Source organism: Pyxicephalus adspersus, chromosome 4 (genome assembly GCF_032062135.1).
Source record: "Pyxicephalus adspersus chromosome 4, UCB_Pads_2.0, whole genome shotgun sequence".
Taxonomy (NCBI): domain Eukaryota; kingdom Metazoa; phylum Chordata; class Amphibia; order Anura; family Pyxicephalidae; genus Pyxicephalus; species Pyxicephalus adspersus.
In genome coordinates, this window is record NC_092861.1 from 32,463,499 (window position 1) to 32,485,870 (window position 22,372).

The 22,372-nt window shown below is 37.1% G+C and overlaps 1 protein-coding gene across 1 annotated transcript in view; it reads left to right on the top strand.

Annotated features, from left to right (window-relative positions):
• GPC1 (glypican 1) overlaps positions 1-22,372 on the top strand; it is a 50,071-nt gene that overhangs the window by 25,205 nt on the left and 2,494 nt on the right. Inside the window, exons 2-8 of the mRNA XM_072407747.1 lie at positions 11,306-11,464; positions 14,648-15,042; positions 18,154-18,319; positions 18,631-18,761; positions 20,108-20,227; positions 20,951-21,084; positions 21,924-22,099. Coding sequence (XP_072263848.1) covers positions 11,306-11,464; positions 14,648-15,042; positions 18,154-18,319; positions 18,631-18,761; positions 20,108-20,227; positions 20,951-21,084; positions 21,924-22,099 — 1,281 coding nt within the window. The remainder of the gene's footprint in view (positions 1-11,305; positions 11,465-14,647; positions 15,043-18,153; positions 18,320-18,630; positions 18,762-20,107; positions 20,228-20,950; positions 21,085-21,923; positions 22,100-22,372) is intronic.

The following is a 22,372-nucleotide window of genomic DNA, read 5'->3' on the forward strand; positions in this document are numbered from 1 at the left end:
TATGTATAAGAAAATTGCCCTAGCAATAAAAGTGGTAAAACAGTAAACTTTGTAGAAACAGAATTTTTGAACGCCATTATTTCTGATTTATAGAACTCATTAGCAATGACCTGTGTATAACCAGCTTAGGCCCAGTGCTCCAGCAGCGAGGTGTCCCTAATATAAAACAGCAATGGGAATTATTAGACCGACAGAAATGCAGACAGATCACTTCTCATGGCACATTCAAGGTTGTGACCAATGTTGTAAAGCCCGATATAAGTGTTTTGCAAGAGACAGCATGTCAGGGGGAGTTAGTAAAAATCATTTTTCCTGCATTCCTCCATAGCTAACAACTGCATCATTAATAATGTATAAAATAAAGCATTGTTGGTGAAAGTGGTACAATTGGCGTGCACCACCCTTTTCTCATGTCAATCTACCTCACTTATGGCTGATCCACTTTGTTACTCCTTCTTTAAATGAGTCATAAACATTCTAAACATTTTATACGTGTCATGCACACTCCCAGGAGCATATACTATACCAAGCATGGCAAGAAGCCCAGTCATAAGATTGTCCTTGCGTAGAGGTCTTGCTGCTCTTTCCAAGACAAATTTAATTAGCCTGTTGCTCTCCAGATGTTGACAGACTTCAGCTCCTGGAAAAGGGGCAAAAACATCATTGCTAAGTGGCAGCTCCGAACAAGTCAGTGCAAAGAGCAGTAATGATTTGTTCAGTGTAGTAACCTCCAGGCCATTGGATTTATCTGGCTATAGTAAGGATATTTCTAATTGTTATGGGTTAGTGGCTAAACACCATCATTGCTCTTTGTACTAACATAATGAGTAAGACCTTGTTCACACCAAAACATGACATATGTAGGAAACTTTCCAATTAGCCACAGCACAACACTTTGACGTCAGTAGGTTTATTGAAAATGAAGGCTTTCTCTCTTGGGCTGAACCAGTAATGCATCTGGTGTTTTGAGCTCTAAAAGTTTATTATGGAGCTTGAGATGCAACCAAAGCAGACAGTTTCTAGCCTGACGCTATTCTTTGAGCAAATGTTGGGCCTCCTTCACATCCACTTTAACCCACTTGTAACTAATTACTGACTTTAGAAAACAAAAGAGCCAACAAATAAAATGTCCATTTTACTCACCTAAAGTAGCGGTCATATTATGTGTTAGTCCTGACGCTTCTTTTCTGTTCATGTTTTGAGCTTTAACATGATAAATCATGGATATAATTTGCCCATTTCTTATGAACTTGTCCACTTGGCCTCATTTCAAAGTTCTCCATTCTGCAGTTCTATCTGTGGTTGATTATAGTCTTTGCTATAAGAATTCATTCTTATCCACCATAAATAAAGATTAGCATAGGAATGAATGATGTGAGTGTTGCACATTTGCAGTAGGATGGGACAATAATAATCTCAGTATTGTAAATAAATATCTCGATAAGATAATCGTTCAGATTCTTTAGTAATCAAATATTCAGTGGTGAACCCTTCATATGTGTTTATGGATTGACAGAACTTTAAGGCTGAGAATATTTTACCTAGGGCAGCAACTGTGGCATCATGGAAAGTTTCACTGTATAATAAAATCACATCTTCTGTTGTATCTGTTAAATATTCATCTAATGTATTGCAGAAAAGAAAGGTCTTGATGCACTTTAATTATCTGAATTTCCAGGTTCTGTTTAATATGGATGATTCCAAATATTTTAGCAATTTTTTCATATACCTGTGTGGTACATGATCACAAACAGTCAATTGTTCAAGAGGGCAGGGAGAATGGAAGAACTTAAGTCATTTGTTAACATATTGCTATCAGTGTTTGGACTGACACTAAAAAGCTTTTAAATATGAGGATAAACCATCAAAGCTTTACCACCATCTTATTATAATTCAACAAATGATGTCCCTTGTGTATATGATATGTAGGTATTAAAATGCTAACTGGGGATATACGCAGAACTGTGTTGGTACCCTGCAGCCCACAGAAGGGGGAAGTCGAACAGCAAAGTAGAATGACAACATCAGTTTGCACTACAGGATGAAGCCATTAGGCAAAGATGGACAAATCATCCTGGTCCTTGAATTGTATGTCCATGTAATGGGCCTGACTTGAAATGCATGCTTGATTATGCTGATCTATTATGCCACCCAAGGATTAATGCTCAAAAACATGCAGTTAGGTTTATTGGCTTCCCCCCAAAATTGACCTTAGACTGTAATAATGACATATGACTATGGTAAGGACATTAGATTTTGAGCCCCCTTGAGGGACAGCTAGTGACATGACTATAGACTTTGTACAGCTCTGCGTAATATGGTGGCACTATATAAATACTGTATAGTAATAGTAAATAATATTACCACTTTCTCGTTATAAAATAGCATTGTGACTATTCATTGTTTCATTGTTATCATTACTACCTATGTGTTTGTTTTGCCTTGGGAGAAATATTGGCTTCTTACTTAAAACCCAACCTTACTTTAAACTACCAACATACCCAAGGACTGATGAGCAACAGTATATTACATTTTTGTTTTTGGAGTTTCAATATCCTTCGGCCAAAACAAAATTGGCTGGAGGTAATTTATACACAGTTAGTAGTGGTGGTTACAAGTGGATAACACAATTCAGTGTTTTATTTCTCTTCTTTTGTGTAGTGAGACATTTTATCCTGTCGCATAAATATTAACTTGTAATGGATCTGTTTCTGTGATTGCCTTGGCTCAGTTAATTACAGATACCAGGGTGTTCTTAATTGATTGATGAGCTATTAAAAGCGCTTCTGTTTTCTGTTTATGTTGATAGACTCAAAACAATTGTCTCTGCTCTGTTCAGTGCCCCTTAGGGATTCTGCCTTATTAACAGTTTGTGCAGCACCTTTGGAATTAAGCCCAGCCAGGTAACTGTCACATAGAATTGCGTTTGTGTATTATGTGCAGAATTAATTATATATGTACTTGTAGATCTTGTGCCAAGGTGAAAAGAGCATAGTGGTTGTCCTAGAAAGCCAAGTTAAAGAGTCGGCTCTTTTATGTAGAGTACGAGTTCGGGGAAAGGATGTGATATTTTCTACGTCATATGTGCAATGTGTTCCTCCTATTCCAAGACATTAAGGGTTTTCCTTGTGTGATAAAAAAAGGGAATGTAAATGGCTACCTGGATCCAAGATCTATGATTAGAGAGTCTCAGAAGGTGTCTGTAGGCTTTGGATGACAGTCTGCCAATTTGGCCTTTTTGGTTTCATTGGTTATTGATCCAACACTTTTACAGAACAACAAAATTATTTGGCTAGGTTAAAAAAAACTTTGAGATCTCTTTTTGCCGGGCACTGGAACTTTCTGCATGTATCTTACCCTTCCTGAAACATTCAGCAGATGGCATTAGATACTTGGATCACGGCTGTTATTATCCATTGCTAGTGAAAATGGACTGGGCTACCTTACTCCTAAAAAACATAAGATAAGTTAATGTCAATGATTTAACACTTATTGCAGAACTGCTTTGTCACTTTTACCCTCCAGGCAGGCTCCTCTAAGTGTAGAAGAGCAAAGTGTGCCTGGCAAAAATTTATGTTAAATTAAACTGTGCTAATGAATTAGTTAGACAGCCAACTTTTATATTATAGGGATAACTCTATTTTAAGGGTTATTCTTTGGCATTATTTTACACTCTACATTGTTGGTGGGCACCTCACTCCACTGACAAATCCTCCACTTTTAGTTCTCCAGTTCACTTGTTAGATTAACAATTCATGTTGTAGAATCCATGTTTCCCGTCATTGTCATTTTAAGAATTTTTATATCTTATTAATCCAGTTGAAAATTAGAAATATGACACTTGTCCGTGTGTGATTTTGCCTTATTTTAAACCTATCAAGGTGTTTCCTCTTGCCTAGGAAATATAGGAAGAGATAAGTTTATGTACTGTAGGGTTATCCAGATTTATTTTTACTTTCCTTAGCTTCCAAGGCCCATTTATGATTTTTAATAATGCATTATACAACAACTGTTATACAAGACTACTCATTTTAGGCTCCGTCTCTTAAGAAATCTTAAAAAAGAACCCCTCAGGACAGCACACTCTCTCATTCATTATTTAAGATCACATTAGAAACATTAGTTATTGCCTTGAAAATATTTAAATCACTTACAGTGTTCATGAAAATTCATAGTTTGCATGAATTAATAGGGCACACGTCATCATTGCAAAATACTGGGACATCCATACAAAACTGCTATCAAGCTCATATATATAAAAGCTGCTTTTAGTAGAAAGGGCAAACGCGTCAGTTTGTTATATTTAAAGAAGATTGCTTTTATAGAAACCAATAATTTTCCTTGAAAGGTATACAAACCTTAACAATGAAGTCCTATCTGCTCTCTGATAGAAACACCAGGTAAAAAAAAAAAAAAAATGCCAAAATAGAAAATGTATGCAGCCACCACTTCTAAGAGCTGTCATGCAACAATATATTAAAGTTTTTGGTTTGGGGTTTTGATGTTCTTTAATTTGTGTATTTGTGTAAAGGAGGAGGTGCATTGTATGTATGAATTCTGTGGGATTGCACACTCTTGCATAGTTCTAGAAAGCTTTGGGCAGAAAATTTCTTGGCCTCACTTGACACAAACTACTCTTGGATAATCACTTTAAATTGCTCTCTGTTCCACTGGAGTTATGGATTTTCTGTTTATAGTGGGAAAATCTATATTAAAAATTCAATTCCACTTGCTTGAAAACAACTTCTGGAAAGAAAGATTTAAACAGACATAAGGGGATGAATTCTCTATGCTAAGAATATAGTTTTTTGCCAAAACTACCCTCATTTTCAATCAGTGGGAATTAAAAATAGCAGTCACAAATGGTAATATTAAACAAATGTTAACAATAAACATCTAACCTGAAATGAGTATTTAAGCTACTCTGTTAAAAAAAAATGAACCCTGCAAATAAATAAATATTACGTCCTTGTCAAGATGCCTGCACCACTGAACTTTACTATGCTGAAAGCAGAAGTTACCGGGAAGTGACTTTGTAGAAGTGTCAGGCCAGGTCTCTTTTTATGCAATAAAATAAACATAGCTGCTAATATCACAATTTGAATACACTCCCCTGCCCCTGTTCCAACAGTGCCGCCATCTTCTTTTTATTCCTTGTTTCCTGATATTTGGTCATCTCTTGGCCAGGGTGGAAGGTGTAACTTCTGCGTACGCTTGCAGGGGATCATTCAGTGCTGCCAGCCCATAGGCTGAGCTAAGCACGCAAACAGAAGGTATAAGCAGGTAGGTATGTTTTAGTGCAGAAGGAACATCCTGTGTCTTTTCTGCAATAAATAAAATTAAATAACTTTCTGTGCACATAATTTTTACTGAGAGAACAGAATTAAAGTGAAAGAATACCTAGAATTTATTTAAATATGTAAAGTTTACATACTAGAAAAATAAACGGTTTATCAAAAGTGTAGACATAAAAAGAATGTATAGAAATGATCTGGGATGCTTGTTTGATCAACCATGTATAAGAACAACCAACACATATTTATTATTTACCAGCCCCCCATTTGTTCTTCATTAGTATTCATGAAGCATCTTCCGAAGAAGAATGTAAATGATAGATCACATGGAGGACACAGTCAGCCTCCTCTTCCCATTGCCTTACTGTTGGATTTTATGTTGATGCTGCAGATAATAAGTAGATTTGCATTCTAAAATAGATTTTCTTTAGTTTTACTTTGAATGCATTTATCATTTATAAGCAGTAATGGGATTAATTGCATGTTTAATGAAGCAGATATGAGATGGTAGACTGCAATGCTCCTCAAACATCTTAATTTGCATGGTTAGTTGTTGCTCGTGTAATTTGGGTTAAAACGTTAAGAATAATGGAATACTTAATTGTGCCAATTTTGCCTGTTATTACAGATAAAGTTTTTCTTCTAGATTAGTACTAACTGGTATTAATGTATTCTAAATGTATATAAAGTTCTTTTGCTTAGCATCTGATATACAGTTTTATGGATCCGGTACGTTTTTTTCTCAGGCAGGCTGTAGTTTGTTCTATGTTTTGTTATGTTATGACCAATATTTATTCCCAAACCATCCTCCTCTCCTTTATTTATTATATTTATTATTTATTTTCATTATTCTCTCGCAAGGACATCTTCTGGTAAGTCAATTTCTAATAATGTAGGCATTCTCCCGGAACTGTGTTTCCCAAGATCATTTTTACATTTTTACTATTTTTACTAAAAGATAGACTTTTACAGGAGAATCTGAGTGATCCAACAAAACTGGAATAGATTTCTTAAAAATTATTTGTTCTTGGAAAATGTTAAATTCTGGACAATATCCATTGCAGCTTTTTTGTATCACCCAAGTTCTCCCATGACAGTCTATCTTTATTAAATCAGGCCCAGTGTGTATGAGAGCTTTTGGGAGTCAAGGCAGCAAATCTGTTTTTCTGGAAAAGGAAGCAATATATACATACTGCATAAGGAGAGAAAGAGTAGAATGGGTATTGGAGGCAATCTAATACCAATCCAATAAGTAAAATGTCCCAAGAATTTAGTGTTATTCATTTATTTATTAATTATTTGGTTTGATGGACAAAATCAACTTTCTTTGTACTTACAGGCAGTTTTTACAAGTGTTTGCTGTGCTTAAGCTAATCCCAAAAATCCCTTTTTTTTTTCAAGCATTGCATTTGTTTTGCACAGGAAATGGAGGAGTAAAGCAAAAACAGAAACATAATTTATTCTCCTAAATGCTTCCAAAATGTATTTCATCCACTTAGAAAACACTTAAAACCTCTTGACAGGTTTCCTGAAAGCTATGGATTTGCCTATTTCTGAACAGCTCTCTACAGCACCGTAACCCATCACAATTTATGGCCAATGCTGACAGTAGCTTTTGTGCAGTACCTTAATTTAGGATTGGGATCAAACGGGAATTTTTCACCACCAAAATTTCCATAAGCAGAACGACTGATAAACTGTACAATCCCATAGTCAATCGGAGGATCTGAGTTCTGGTGATGGTTTTACTTCAGCAAAAGTCTTGCAGTTCCTCTTCACAAGTCTCATCTCTTTCCACCTTCAGTGCTGTTGTTCGGTTTACCTTTTCATACACAGACAAGATATAAAAAATACAAAATTAGGCCTGTTGTAACTTTGTGCTTTGATCCTGCACCTTCTTGCACCATGTACCTATGTACTGGCTCATAAGTGGTAATTTAGAATGAGTAACTGTGGTTTTCCTTCCAACAGAAACTGTGCTCATCATAGATAAAAAGGAATCTGAACTTCCACAGACAGTGATACGCATACATATCTGTAAAGCTAGGGCAGGAATCAAAGAGGCTTTCAGATTTAATCGTAAGTGCGTAAATGTCAAACAAATGGGTCATCCAGCTCTCGTCTACGATGAAGTTCTGCACTTTAAGAAACCAGTTTCCTTGAAACTCTGACCTCACATTTCATTAGGATTTAATAAACTTCTAGTGTAATAATATTGTGCTGAGTTACCGTACAGCAGCTGACGGAAGACATGATATTCTGTTAGATCAAAGAGCACAATGAACTGTCTCAAAGATAATTGTCCTTGATAAATTTTTAGAGGCTGCATTGGATCTGATTCTATTAATGGACAAAGAAATATTGTAATGTCAGAGAAAAACAGTGTCTGGTGATGAAAAACTGTCTAAAGGGAAATTAAAATCAACACATCTCTGTGGGTGGATTTAATTAAACAGAGAGTATGTGTGCTTCTAATAACCAGCGTGTTAACACTTACCTGCCAGGGAATCCTTGATTCAGAAGACAAGACGATTGCAGTCTTTTAGCCAAAAGAACAAAGAAAGGAGTTCTTTCCAACTTCGGCCTCACCTGGGAGGTTTGCTTTCCAAACTCATGCACATGGATGTCTTTTGTTAAAGGATGGTAACCGTTGTATTTGAACCACCTTATTAGTTTTGATGATAATTTTCCCAAATTTTATATTTATGAAAAATTATCCCCAGAGACCAAGTTGCCACAGTTTGATGCCACCATAAAAGGTAAAGTTAGGCACAGCCTTCATGTGAAAGTCTCCTAATTCTGTTCTACGACCGACTGACTTCTACAGATCAACAGGAATAAATGAGCTGCCTGGGGTCTTGGCTGAATTTGGGGGCTTAGCTTCTGACTTCTGAAAAAAAGTCAAAATTTGCATGCTAATAAGACATTCTGCAAAATGAGCAAATGCATGTGAAACCGCTATTAGATAAGTTTTTAAGGCACTTCTATGTAGCTTGGATGTATATTGTTCCATCATATGCTACGCTTTACAAAGTCCATAGTCATATTACTAGCTGTCCCTCCAAGGAGCTTACAATCTAATGCCCCTACCATAGTCATATGTCATAACCACAGTCCAAGGTCATTTTGGGATGTGGGAAGAAACTGGTGTACCCAGAAGAAATCCATGTAAACACATGAAGAACATACAACCTCTTTGCGCATCGTGTTCTGGCCCAGACTCAAACCCAGGACCTGGTGCCGTGAAGGCAAGAGTGCTAGCCACGTTGTCAGCTGTGCGTTGGGAATGGTGTAGCCCACTTTAAAGGCATCTATGACTTCTATAAGTACTTCAGCAAACCAACAAGTAGTAACGTTTATAATCTGCTGGAGATGCATGAACTAATTCACGAACCTCAGACGTTGGCTGGGATTAGCAGCAAAACAAAACAATCTGCTAAAATTTAGATTCCCGTATTCCTTAGTATGTATTTGTTTCCAGTTACATAATTCCTAAATACTAAGGGATGTTATTCCTACAAGCCGTTGGGCTTTCCATCATATTAATAATAGCTTCAGCATTACGTAGATTCCCTCAAAAGGTGTAGACTAAATAGGAGACATAGGGCTGTTCCTTTGTATAATTTAGTCCCTTTGAGTGGTTTTTGCCAAACTTTACCTCTACTTTGTCTCTTCTTCATGCTTGTGCTTCCACCCCCAAGTCAGCACAGTGACAATTGGATGGGGGTATAAGTGTGCCTGTATATTATACAGTTTATTATGTGTTTAAGGTCACTGTTCTGTTCAGATTACCCTTCACTGTTGAGCAGACGGTTTCTATTGGAGGAAATATAAAAAAAGGCCTGCCATAGAAGATATCGTGAATAATTCAATCTACTTATTGCCTATATAAATATGTAAAAGATGTGGCGGGATAAGGGTCCATCAGCACTGGGTTTAGTTCTATAAAGAGGGACCCTTTTGGCAGAACTTCTCTGGGTTCACCTTCAATTGATGCCAATGGTCATATGGACTAATATTACTTATACTACTGTCTTCTTCCATGGAGATACCAGCATAGCTTATGTGCCTAAATTTAGCTAAATGTAATATACAAAAAGAAGTTGAGAAAAATCATTTTACTCTAACCCTTCAAGTGTTAAGAGTTTCAGCACCATGGAAAACTCCAGCTGACACATTCGCTGGCTGGAGCCATATCAAAGCGCTCTGGTTATCTCTGTATTGGGCTCATTCCATAAAACGTATCAAATATTTGTGTTGATGCAAAAAAAAATATTTAAAGCATTTATTGACGTGTAGCCTAACATGGATCAGTATTGACTTGTGCTGACCAGTAATGTGCAAGCACCATGCTTTGATGTAATTTGTACATCCATTGCTTTTTTCACAATGTATTATTCAATGTTAGTAACTAGTTTAGAAATCCTCAATGGAACAAAATGCTTGAATAAGAAAAATAAAAGGTGCCGAATTTGTATTTATAAACTGACTGACACTGAACATACTAGAACTGATACTAACGTCTAGAACTGGAAATCATGCAGCACACAATTATTGTAGCAAAAACATAAAATAGCAATTAAATGAAAGACTTGTACCTCATTATCACTTTTGCAGGCTGTAAAGAGAGCCTGTCACCATTTCTTTCTCTGGCTCAGGTCCAAACCCAACTGTCTTGAGCTCTTCTTCCAACGCAAATTGCTGGCACCAGAGACTGCCTGCCAGGTTCTTTTCAAACGGTGATTTCAGCAAACTAGGATTACAACAAGATTGGATGTGCAACCCAGCATGGCTCACTGACAAAGTAATCACAGTACTAGGACTATAGTATCCTGGGGTTACAATTATTATCGTTTTGACTGTTTATCCATTATTTTGGTGCCAATTTTTTTGCTAGTTTTTCCAGTAAGGTCCCACATAGATGGCAATTTTAACATTTAATTAAGGTAAATCTGTTCACAACCCTTGGGTGAACTTGGGTCAATTACTGCAGATTTCTTTTTGAAATGTTTAAAATGCATTTGATGTTTTAACACATGCTACTGTCTGTATATACAGCTCAGGTATGTTGGGTAAATTATATGAACCTTTAAATATGTGTATGGGACACAGTACAAGAAAAAATACATACAAAATGATCAACTATGCCTGATTGTGTATGATAATAACAAGAGGATCAGCTATGCCTTGTGGTTACACCAATTATTTCATGATTCATTATTTCAGAACAATGTGCAAAACAAGCTTCAATGCTTTAAGCTGGATATTTCTTTCACATCAGCAGACATCTCTAATTAAAATAACATACCCGAAATCCCGTGTGTGTATATATATATATATATATATATATATATATATATATATATATATATATCGTGTGTGAAATTCCCCCACCTACTAGATTGTAAGCTCTTCAGGGCAGGGTTCTCTCCTCCTGTATCACTGTCTGTATTAGTCTGTCATGTGCAATCCCTATTTAATGTACAGCGCTGCATAATATGTTGGCGCTATATAAATCCTGTTTATTAATAATAATAATAATATATATATATATATATATATTGTAATATGACCATAATCTGACCATCACACCTTTACTGCTACTTCATTTTGAGATGAAAAATAATTTTTGAGGTTAGGTTACTGGTGCTGGACAAAGACCCTGCTTTCATTCATACTTTCATGTTGTTTAGTAAGGTTTGAGGTCAGGGCTCAGCTTCCTCCACACCAGCATCGTCAATTTTATTATACATGGTATTGTGCACCTAAACTCATTTGAAGTCCACAAACTGTTGACCATTTAATATATTAGTACTTGCTGGCTAATGACATTTTTTGTCATGTGTGGTGATGTTCAGGAAACAATTTAATGTTTAATGGGTAGGATGACAATGTGGGTCTTTGTTCATGGGTGTGGTATTATGTAGTTTGTGCTCTAGGGCTGCTCTGTTAATGGATACATATATCATGTTTTGGTAGACATGTTGTCATGTTCATGTCATGTCTTGCAGGTGAGCATCTGAGGATCTGTCCACAAGGCTACACCTGCTGTACTTCGGAGATGGAGGAAAATTTCGCCAATATTAGCAAAATGGAATTTGACAACTCATTGCGAGACTCCAGCCTGTCGGTCCAAGGCCTGCTCATATCACAGAACAGGAACTTTGATAGTAAGAGCTTTTATCAATATGCATGCATGTTTATATTATTGTGTTCACCAGATGGTACAATAAAATAAATACTGTATATTCAGGAGTGGCCCTAAAGCAGGGGTGGGCAAACTTTTTAGTCAGGGGCCACAATCTGAAATAAAATTTGACAGAGGAGCTGGGCTGATGGGGGAGTGGGTGGGGTTATGCCATTGTGACGCCACTGACCATGACGTCATGATGGCATAATCTCGCCTACTCTCCCATCGCAGATTTGAGCCTGAGTTGGGAGAGTGGGTGGGTTGTGTGCAGTATCACAGCCTGCCCACTCTCCCATCGCAGGTTCAAATCCGGGGGTCGTTATTCACGGCTTTGACCGGTACGACCCTCCCCACAGCGTGGTCCTTCTCCTGACCCTGCTCAGGGTGGCACTGGCCAGAGCTGCAGACCACCCAAAAGGCCAGAGAAACATCCATATTGGGCCATATATGACTCGCAGGCCGTAGTTTGCCCATGCAAATAAGAGGTCGTCATTGTAGATATTTTGTGGCTATCGCCTAACTAATCATTGTAGCAAGGGACTACTTTTTAATTAATACTAAAAGATTCCACATTGATACCCTTATAGTAGTAGAGGGTTGTACAATGTTATTAATAAATGCAAGAACAAATGATATTTAAGTGTACTCAGAAACATCTTTTTCTACTCTTTTTCTCCAACTTGTGAATATACAGACTAGAGATGCAGACAGTTATACCTCACTATTTGTCCCAGGTCTCAGATGAGCAATGTAATCTCTTCATGGCCATACAATCTCCATCACTCCAAATCCTTGTATGTGCCTGCCATGAAGAAATATATTTGACACCCACTATGTCTTTGACATTAGGAAAGCACTTTTTTTTAAACAGCCATACTATAAACATGCAAGACAAGAAATTGACAGTAAAAATGTGGGGCTGACAACTTGCTGAACATATTATTTGTTAAATAAAGCTGACCTGTTAACAAAATTTACTCTTCATATGGCCCAACAGAGGACATTTAAGTATTCCAATGATGTGAAATCACTGTTTTGAGTAAAAAAAAATGTACCTTCTTCTTTCCTTATATAAAATAACATGTCTGAATTCTCACTTAAGTAACCCTAGATTAGGCAAAGAGCTCCAGTTGACTGGCCAACAGAAGAATTGTGTTTTACAACATTAGAGAATATGGAGAGTGTTTCTTTATTCACACAGATCCTGTCTAGTAAATTTGCAATGACGTACGAGGATAAGCAAAGCACAAACATTTTTCAGCAGTACAGGAAAAAAAGCCTGCAGATATAATGTGAAAAACTATCTGCTCCATTTATATATTGAATTATACCTTATACATAGAATAATGTTTTTTTAATAGGCTTACTTACATTTTATCAGATTATTTCATTATGATGAACTTTCTAATAGCTATGTTATAAAAGCAGTAGTTCCTCTTTAATGACACTGTAATTACACGTAAATGTAAATATTAGACATTCAGCTAACAATAAACATTTCTTCACAAAAAGATGGCAGCTGCAAAAACTGAACTAGATAGGAAGCTGTACAATTAGTGATCCATGAGGGTTAAAACACAAATTCCTCCCCTGTTCAGTCGTATTCTATTGTATCATTTCTAATATATAGTAAAACTATTATTAGAAAACAAGAACTAAACTTTTGTAACTAACAAAGTGAGTGAAAGTGTGATTACTGGAGTGTTCACATAAAAGTAATTTATTTATTATTGAGGTCGGGCAAGTAATTTGGTAACAACAAAAGAGCAGCACTGTGCTTTGTCTTTACTTTGCAATCCTTAAAATTCTCACATTAAACAAAGAGCAAACAAGTGCTGTATCTGGAGCTAAAACACAATGTGCCTCTAGTATACCAGCAATAAGAAGTGACTGTTGTCATCTGGTGCCTAAAATCCTAACATTAAAGTTTAATCTGAATCCTGATTTGATAAATGCAAGCTTAATTATTCCACCTTTCTGCCTCTTATCAACATGCCAATAAAATAATTACCTAAACCTTTCTGTTTTCATTATACACCTGATAGTAGACCTAGAGACATCATTCTGGTGGGAGGGGTGAGTAGGGTGCTTTGATCCTTGAAAATAGAAATATATGGTAGTTCTCACTTTATTCTGATTTATTCACACTTTATTCTTCAATTTATACTGAAATCCAATGAATGAAAGGGGCAGACCAGGTACAGTATTGCTGGGGAGGAAAGGGCTAGATATTGCTGATTGTCTTGCTTCTTGGGAAATTAACTAGACTCTGAATTGCTCCAGCTTCTAAAACTTTTTTAATAGGCAGCGCATACAACCATGCAAAGGCGGTAGTTCAACCGTGCAGCTTTAAAGTAGAGTTCCTGTAACTGTAGGCAAGTCTATTTTCACTGTGCCTTGTGAAAATGTTTACAGGTTTATTTCAGAAAACAGACATGGTAGAGGAAATCGTCAAGAGTAGCATCCAGTTACCAGAACCCTGGTGGTTGGGATTTAGGACAGATGCCCTGTTTGCCCAACACAGAGTCTCAGCAAGTCTCTTTAATGGCTCTGAATTGTTACATAGGTCCTGACCTATTAAAGTTCTCCAAGGCTGGAGAGAATACACTTTCATCAGTGAAGCTGAGTCATCCAGCAAACCTGGAATGAATTTCCTAAAAGTCATTAGCTATTTGTTAGCAAATGTTTTCAATTCTGTACCAGATCAATTCCAGGTTTGCTGGATCACCCAGCTTCACTGATGAAAGTGTATCTTCCCAGCCGTGGAGAACTTTAATAAATCAGGGCCATAGTGTACAGCAAATATAGTACATTTCATAAAGGATGTGTGGATCCATTTGCCTAGTATACCCTTCCTGCCAAGAAAGCATTAAGTAGGTGACAGAGTTGTGCACTAAACACTCCATTTTAATACAATGTGTATGGGGCCCAATGGTTATAATGAAGAGGAAGTCTTAAGTTAGAGTGTATGGTGTAAAGTGGTAAGATATCAGTGGCTATTGTTCAGTATACCCCAAATAGTATTTTGTGGCTGGATAATATTATAATGGTAAGATATCAGTGGCTATTGTTCAGTATACCCCAAATATTATTTTGTGGCTGGATAATATATATAAGGTTTCTTCCTATAATATATTGTAAGCCCCTTTTCTATCATTCTCAGGATACTTCCAGGACCTGTTAAATAAGTCGGAGCAGACTCTCGTGGACACTTTCCCTGGCCGATACGGGGAGCTGTATAGTCAGAACGATGGGAAGATATTTAAAGACTTGTATTCGGAGCTGCGTCAGTATTACCGTGGCTCTGGGGTTAACTTGGAGGAGGCATTAACGGAGTTCTGGAGCCATCTGCTGGAGCGTGTGTTCAAGTCACAGAATCCACAGGTCACTTTTTCCTATGAGTATATGGACTGCTTGGCGAAGCATTATGACCAGCTTAAGCCATTCGGGGACATTCCACGGGAAATGAAACTAAAGGCCACCAGGGCATTTATTGCCGCCCGTTCCTTTGTCCAGGGACTAGCAGCTGCTGCAGATATTGTCAAGAAAGTCACCCAGGTATGTAACCACAATTGTCATTATTATAATAGTTATTATTAATATTATTTATTATTAATAATAAACAGTATTTATTTAGCTCCAACATGTTAATCAATGCTGCAAAACAAACCGACTGGATCCCTGGTTCATACAGTCACAAATCAAAAGTGACCATAAAAATAAAAAATGCTAACCTATTGCATGTTTAATTACTGTAAAAATATTTCTTTTCAAAGCACAGTTTATAGGAAAGTTATGGGGGAAATTTAGAAATATCAACATTGATTTAGGAAATAACATCCTTGGAGCTGTATGTCTGTAGTGAGATTGGGTGATGACACTGCTCAATGTACTTGCTAACATAAGGAAGCAAATCCCTGCTTACTACCAAGATAGTGAGATCCTCCTAAATATTGGGTTCTGCAGGAGGACCATAGGTAATACAAGTGACTTGGCCCCAGCCTTCTGCCTGCCATATTAGCAGATTCCAGCGCTCTCCACAAACATAGCCTATGATGCAAAATGGCAGATGTTACCCTCAGAAGGGTCTGTAGATCTATATGGCTGTATATTACCTTTCAATGACCAACTGGAAGACAGGAAAGATGAAAGGGAGCTGGGTGCAGATTACACTTTTACATTTGAAATTTGCATTTAATTCCAGCTGCCTTTATCTATGGATCTAATGATTATTTTGACATGTATTTTCACTGACGGCAACCTCAATTTTATGTAATTAGTTTTATTGCCTAGGTTTGAGACAAGCTTACATTTAGAATCAATCTGCTGTAATTTATGATATTAATATGTAATAAGATGGATATGTCAAGTGTAGGATGTTCTAATACACTTCTAGTTGGACTTGGATGGATGTGAAATATAATACAAAACCTACTAAATAATCATAATATGTATTGCATATCCTTTAAAAGACAACTTTATTTTCATAGGGAGAAAAGTAATCAATTTTGCCCCTTGCTGATCTAAAGTAACCCTCATTCTCCACACCAGATAAACTACAGCTTGAATCTTTAGCTCTTCTGGGCAAAATATTCTTTCTCTCCTGCCTATGCCTGCACAGTAGACCCCTAGTGATATCTACACTGTCCTTCCCGATACAGGAGAAACGGCCACATAGAAGTCTATAGGTATATACTGTATATTGTATGTACTGTATAATGTATATATATGTATATTCTTTTCCATATTTCCCTTTTCTATTACTGATTATGCAAGCAGAGAATAGGAGTTTTCTAGGTGAAAATTCAAAGAATATGAAGGGTAAAACAAGGTACAGTGGAATGGAGATTTCCTTGGTGGGGTCCTCAAGTAATATAAGAATTTAGGGAAAATAGTAACTTACCTGCATGTACATAAAGCTTAGATAAAAATGATCATCACAGCCTTATTGTTCATATTCCCAGTAATGACGACACCAGCCCTGGCTGTAGAACGGTTCCTGGATATTTGTCAGTTCATCACCAAATTATATGTTATTTAAGCCTTGTGTGTTATGATGTCTTGACAGTGTGACAGGTAACAAGAACCACTCTGAGGAGTTAACAAGGCTTTTTGACAAAATGCAGCATCCTCTGCAATGCAAGTCAGCCTAATCTAATGTGGCATTTCTGGCTTGTATTAAGTTAGGCCAAGTCGATAGTAATAAGCTTTTTGTCCATTAAAAAAACAGCTTTCTGCAGCCACCTGCTGGCTTAAAAATTACATTTCTCCTAATTGGTAAATGTGTGTTGGTGATGGAGGCTAAGTAGGGAATTATAGTGTTCTGAACTCCCCCTCCTTTCGCTCCCATGATCTTTTGTCAGTCCCTCAACTAACTGGATCGAGAATACATTTCAAAATGATAACTTAAGCATATCAGGCTTTTTCGAACCCTACCCTTCCATACATAGACTTAGGCTGCGTGCAATAATTGTCATTGGAAACGAATGATCCATGACAGATCGTTCAATAATTAACAAAAAAAGTGCACAACGACTGGTCACTGACGCAGATGAATGAGGAATCTCGCTGGAAACGAACGACCGTCCCAGCAGATCTGATTGGGCGACGATCGTTCGTAATCCACAGTATTGTGTGTACGGTCGTTCAGTGATTGTGGATTGTTCTGTGATACACTTTCACCTGTACATGTCACTTCATGCATCGTTCAAACGATCGTATCTAGTGTGTACATTATTGGCGGATTATATTTGAATGATCGTATAGTTACAGCATGTACAGAATTGTGCACAATACGATTGTTCAAAATAATTGGGAATAATCATTGATCGTTCATTTTCAAACGATAATTATTGCTCGTGTGTACCTCGCCTTACTCATTGTAAGACATTACAGACTGATGCACAATCTCTTTTACAATCTAGTTGCACTTTTATCTCCTAGACCTCTCCTATTCCTTCCTGTTATGGATCTTATCTATGCTTGCAATTTATCAGTCTTAAAGCCAAAAATATACTCTTTAAAACAAAAAAAAGTCAGTATTTCTCCCTATTTGATGATTATTATTATTATTAATATTATTATTATTATTATTAATAATAATAAACAGGATTTATATAGCGCCAACATATTACGCAGCGCTGTACATTAAATAGAGGTTGCAAATGACAGACTAAAACAGACAGTGATACAGGAGGAGAGGACCCTGCCCCGAAGAGCTTACAGTCTAGTAGGATTTGTAATAGCATCATTATTTCTAGGAACAGAATGATTTTTCTAAAAAATGGGGTAAACTGATATTTCTTTACTTTTCCTCAATGGCTTAGCTGACCAGAAGTGTGCCACATTCAGCTCCCCAATGTTAGTCTTTGATGTAGAAGAGCAGGAGATAAGCTTCTAATTGCAACAAAAAAACAACCAAGAAACGGCACTGATTGGGTCCAACGGGGAGGTTACCAGACAGAAACACAACACCAAAAAGTGGGAGAGAAAGAAAGGAAAAGAACTATTTATGTCCAACCAAGAACCAATTGGACCCATTTGTGCCTAAGACCAAATGTGCGCCGATCTATCAAAATAGGAGACTGTGACTAATGCAGCTTCCCCACAACATATTGTGTGTGTTAATGAAAACAAAACAACTGTTATGAAGTTTCCTCTCTTTCCCAGGTTCCTATGAGCAAAGAGTGCACAAGAGAAGTCATGAAACTCATGTATTGTCCATTGTGCCGGGGCCATGCCACCACAAAGCTGTGTGATAACTACTGCTTGAACGTCATGCAGGGATGTCTGGCAAATCAGGCAGATTTGGACTCTGAATGGAGAAATCTAATTGGTGGGTAAAAAACACATGATTCCCTGTTCACAGATGGAGCTAAGCATTTTTATTATTACCGGTTGGCTTCAGTGTTTTCTGACTCACAGACCTAGACAAAGATATAGAAGCATGATTCCAGCCTAAACTAGAGCTGTAGACTATAATGAATAGCATATAGTTAGAATGAATAACAAACTTATTTCAGAACATATGACAATGAAAGATAAAACTTTGAGTGGGCTATTTTGATAAAAAAAAATATGGTGATGCTATGCTGTTATGTCATACAGTCTATACAAATATTGTTATCTCTTCTTGTGATTTTTCAGAGTCCTTATTGCTAGTTGCTGGCAAGTTTAATGGAGCTGCTGGAGTGGAATACATTGTGGGAACCATCCATACAAAGATTTCCGATGCCATAATCTACATGCAGGAGAACAAGGATTTGATAACCAACAAGGTATTTTCAGGCAACGTACTGAGCCTGTATCAGGCAGTATAACACAGTCACTGAAGGTACTCTATATGTAAATTCCAGGAAAATGGAAACTTTTGCTACACAAATGGGTCTACCCATTTACATTTGTGAAATATCTTGTGGTATGCATTAGCAACCATATTTTTATAATTGTTTTGCATGTGAATAGATTACTGAGAATGAACTCAACATCACATCAATTAGAGCAGGGACTTTTGACAGAATGCAGGCAATTCTTTTCTTGTCTGGCTGCTTGGACTACTGAACTTCACTCCATACCACAACTAAAGAAGCTACTACATGCCACACACTACAGATACCTGGTCTCTCACTCAGCAGTGTAGTTCTTTCTTCTGGTTCCTAAATCACTACAGTGGTAGATCAGGTATCTGACATCCCTGAAAGTGTCACATACAAAATATTCTTCTGCCAGCAATAGATCTGCAGATAGGATTGTAGGCGTGGACATTTTGTACTGGCACGTCATTGTTTAACTATTTGGGTGAAAGTGACAGGGTCCCTTTAAAGTGCAACTGGACTCAAAGGCATTTATAAGGGCAATTATGTTGGAGGCTGTATGTATGCACATATCCAGAACAGCACATGCTGGTTTCCCGATTTCCAGATTGAGGTTCTACAATTTTGCTCATCATTATTTTTATGTGACTACAAGTCCTGGTCCTGCCCGTCCTAATGTGAACTCAAGATTTCCACTGCAATGCAGCAATGGTGGGAATTTTATTCTGGCATCTAACATCTAATTGCTCCTATAACTGGCTGCATTCAGAGCTAAGAGGACATAATCTGTAATGTTGTGTGAATGCACATTTGGCCCACATGCTGGTGATGAAAGCTTGCAAGTGTCTTTGGCAAAAATCTAGCATGTCTACAGCATTAAATTCACCTTGGTGAATTATTGAACATCTAAGCTGTAGTTAGGTGACTCCTACTTGTCCTTGTTTTGCCTATCTCTCATCATGGGACAGAACAGTGCCATGCGTATAGCACTCATTTCACTGTCACTGGGAACAGTACTTTCCAACAACAGAAACCTGGAGCTTTACAGGGCTTTAGCTTTAGTAAGACATTCACACTGTCTATGACATTGCAGAACAAGTGTGGATTTATTCCAGTTACCCTTATCAAGCAGTTGTAGATCAGTTGTCAGGTTTTGGGATAAAACAGTTTGCATGGCATTTCCTAAACATATATTTTTTATATATTGCAATAGATACAGGATATATATGTAAAACCTTGAACCTTAGCTGTGTTTTTATTTGTATAATGTATTAAGTATTTGGTTATAGGAATTCTTTTTATTTATGCAGGTGTTTAAAAGCTGTGGAAACCCCAAAAAGGGTGGCAAGACTCCCAAAGTAGAGGAGAAAAGGAGAAAAGGAAAAGCTATTCAAGAAGATAAATCTACAGTGCCCAGCATGGAAAACCTGGTGAGTAATAATAGAGCTGGAGAAAAATTCTCAATACATCCTGATTTTTAAAAAGTAATATTGGGCTATTCCTATGTGGAGGTCATTGGCATTTCCCATCAGGGCCCTGTACCAGACGTTTAATTAAATTATTAGCTGCAGTCAGGACATAATAAATATCTATACTACAGGCTTTAATGCCTTGCTAGAGATAGAAATGCTGTTAATAAAGGTCAGAATCATGGTCATCTAAATGTGTATTTTAAATTTGTTTTCCCTCCACAACACCCAACCTGCATATATATTAGTCTACAGTGAAGCTGGAAAATGAGCATGGAAGACATCTAGCATTTTTGAAAGAAGTCAGCAATGGCAAAGCACATGACTGTCATGCTCATTCTTTAGCTTCAGTAAGAACAGAAAGGCTTGCATGTTAGGAGTTGCATATTGTATAGAAGTACAGTTTCACAATGACAACCCATATATTTATACAGCTTCTCCTTAGAGACATATATGCCTGACAATAGGACTGCTTTGCAACTGATGTAAGCCCAGACTTATAAATGACAGTAATGGACCATTATGTACCAGACTAAAGTGGAAAGAAGAATGCATTATGATTTCTTAACATAGAGCAGGAGAAAATACCTGAGCCAAATATATCAATAGAATAGATAGATATTTGTGCACTATAATGTCAGTAGATCAAAGACTTTGTGTTACCATCCCATGCTCTTCTTATAGGTATTAGATGTAAAAGCAACACTCACTGACATTCAGGATTACTGGATATCTTTACCAAATCTGTTCTGCAATGAAAAGACTATCGCTGGCCAAGGCAATGAAGACAAGTGCTGGAATGGAATGGCCCGTGCTAGGTATATCTTTTTGTCTCTAGCAGATGGAAAATAACATTGTCATGATGTGTACAGACAAGCTGAGTAACATGTCTGAGGGCCTTTAGCATTAATGTTTTTACAGTAAGACACGTGTACAACATTTTTGCAGTTTTGCATTTTAACCGAAATATCTCCATGCTCCAGCTATGGTATGGTAAAATATTCAGTGGGCCACACACACCAATTATTATCCACAAACGCTGTGATACAGAAACCTCAATGATAAAAAATGAAATGTCTTTACATCCCCCAAGTGATCTGAATCATCCTTCAATTATAATGCAATAGTTCTGATTCAAACCTGGATATCCTGGTCCTGCCCTTACTCGTGTGATTCCAAGATTTCCACTGTAATGCAGATATAGTGGGTCTGGCATCTAACATCTAATTGCCCCTATAACTGGCTGCATTCAGAGCTAAGAGGAAATATGCTGTAATGGGGTGTGCATGCGCATTTGGTCCATTAAACAAATATTATATTTACCACTTTGCTTCTATACATTTTCTATTTACTTATAAACCTGGTTGCTACAAAAAATTACGTTGTGCAATTTTAAGCACACACTTAAAATTGCACACAATTTATGTACACACACTGGATGATTGTCATTGAAAAACTTAGTATGACTATTCACCTTGGTGAATTAATGAACGATTAGTGGAGCAGCATGGTTTTATTTTTTATTATTTTAATGTCATAATTCTTATTCAAATCTGGATATACCAGTTTGAGAATTCATTTTCACTAGTTTTCTTGTCTTTGGATAAAACATTGTTTGTACAAGACAGATTATAGTGCAGTTTTGTTTTGCCTTAAGGTACATGCCAGAACGCATGGGCAGCGGCCTTGCCAACCAAATAAATAATCCTGAGATTGACGTGGATATTACCAAGCCTGATATGACCATCCGTCAGCAGATCATGCAGCTTAAAATCATGACAAACCGTCTCCGCAATGCCTACAATGGAAATGATGTGGACTTCCAGGACACAAGTAAGTACAGATTGTGAAATGACAGCCCACATTTCACTGAGCTCTTTAGAAAAGCAAAAATTCTTCCAACTTGTTTGGCTGATTTAAATAAAAATAGATTTGTTCTACAGCAGACCAATAAAATTATCAGAAGGTGGATATGCCATGTCATCCTAATGCAGAATAGTCACCTCCTGTATTACTTTTAGATGTAGCTGGTGGTTTTATTTTATTAGGAAAATGTTTACTGTGTTTGGAACGTTCCTTAGATATGAAGCTCAGTAGTAAGTTCAA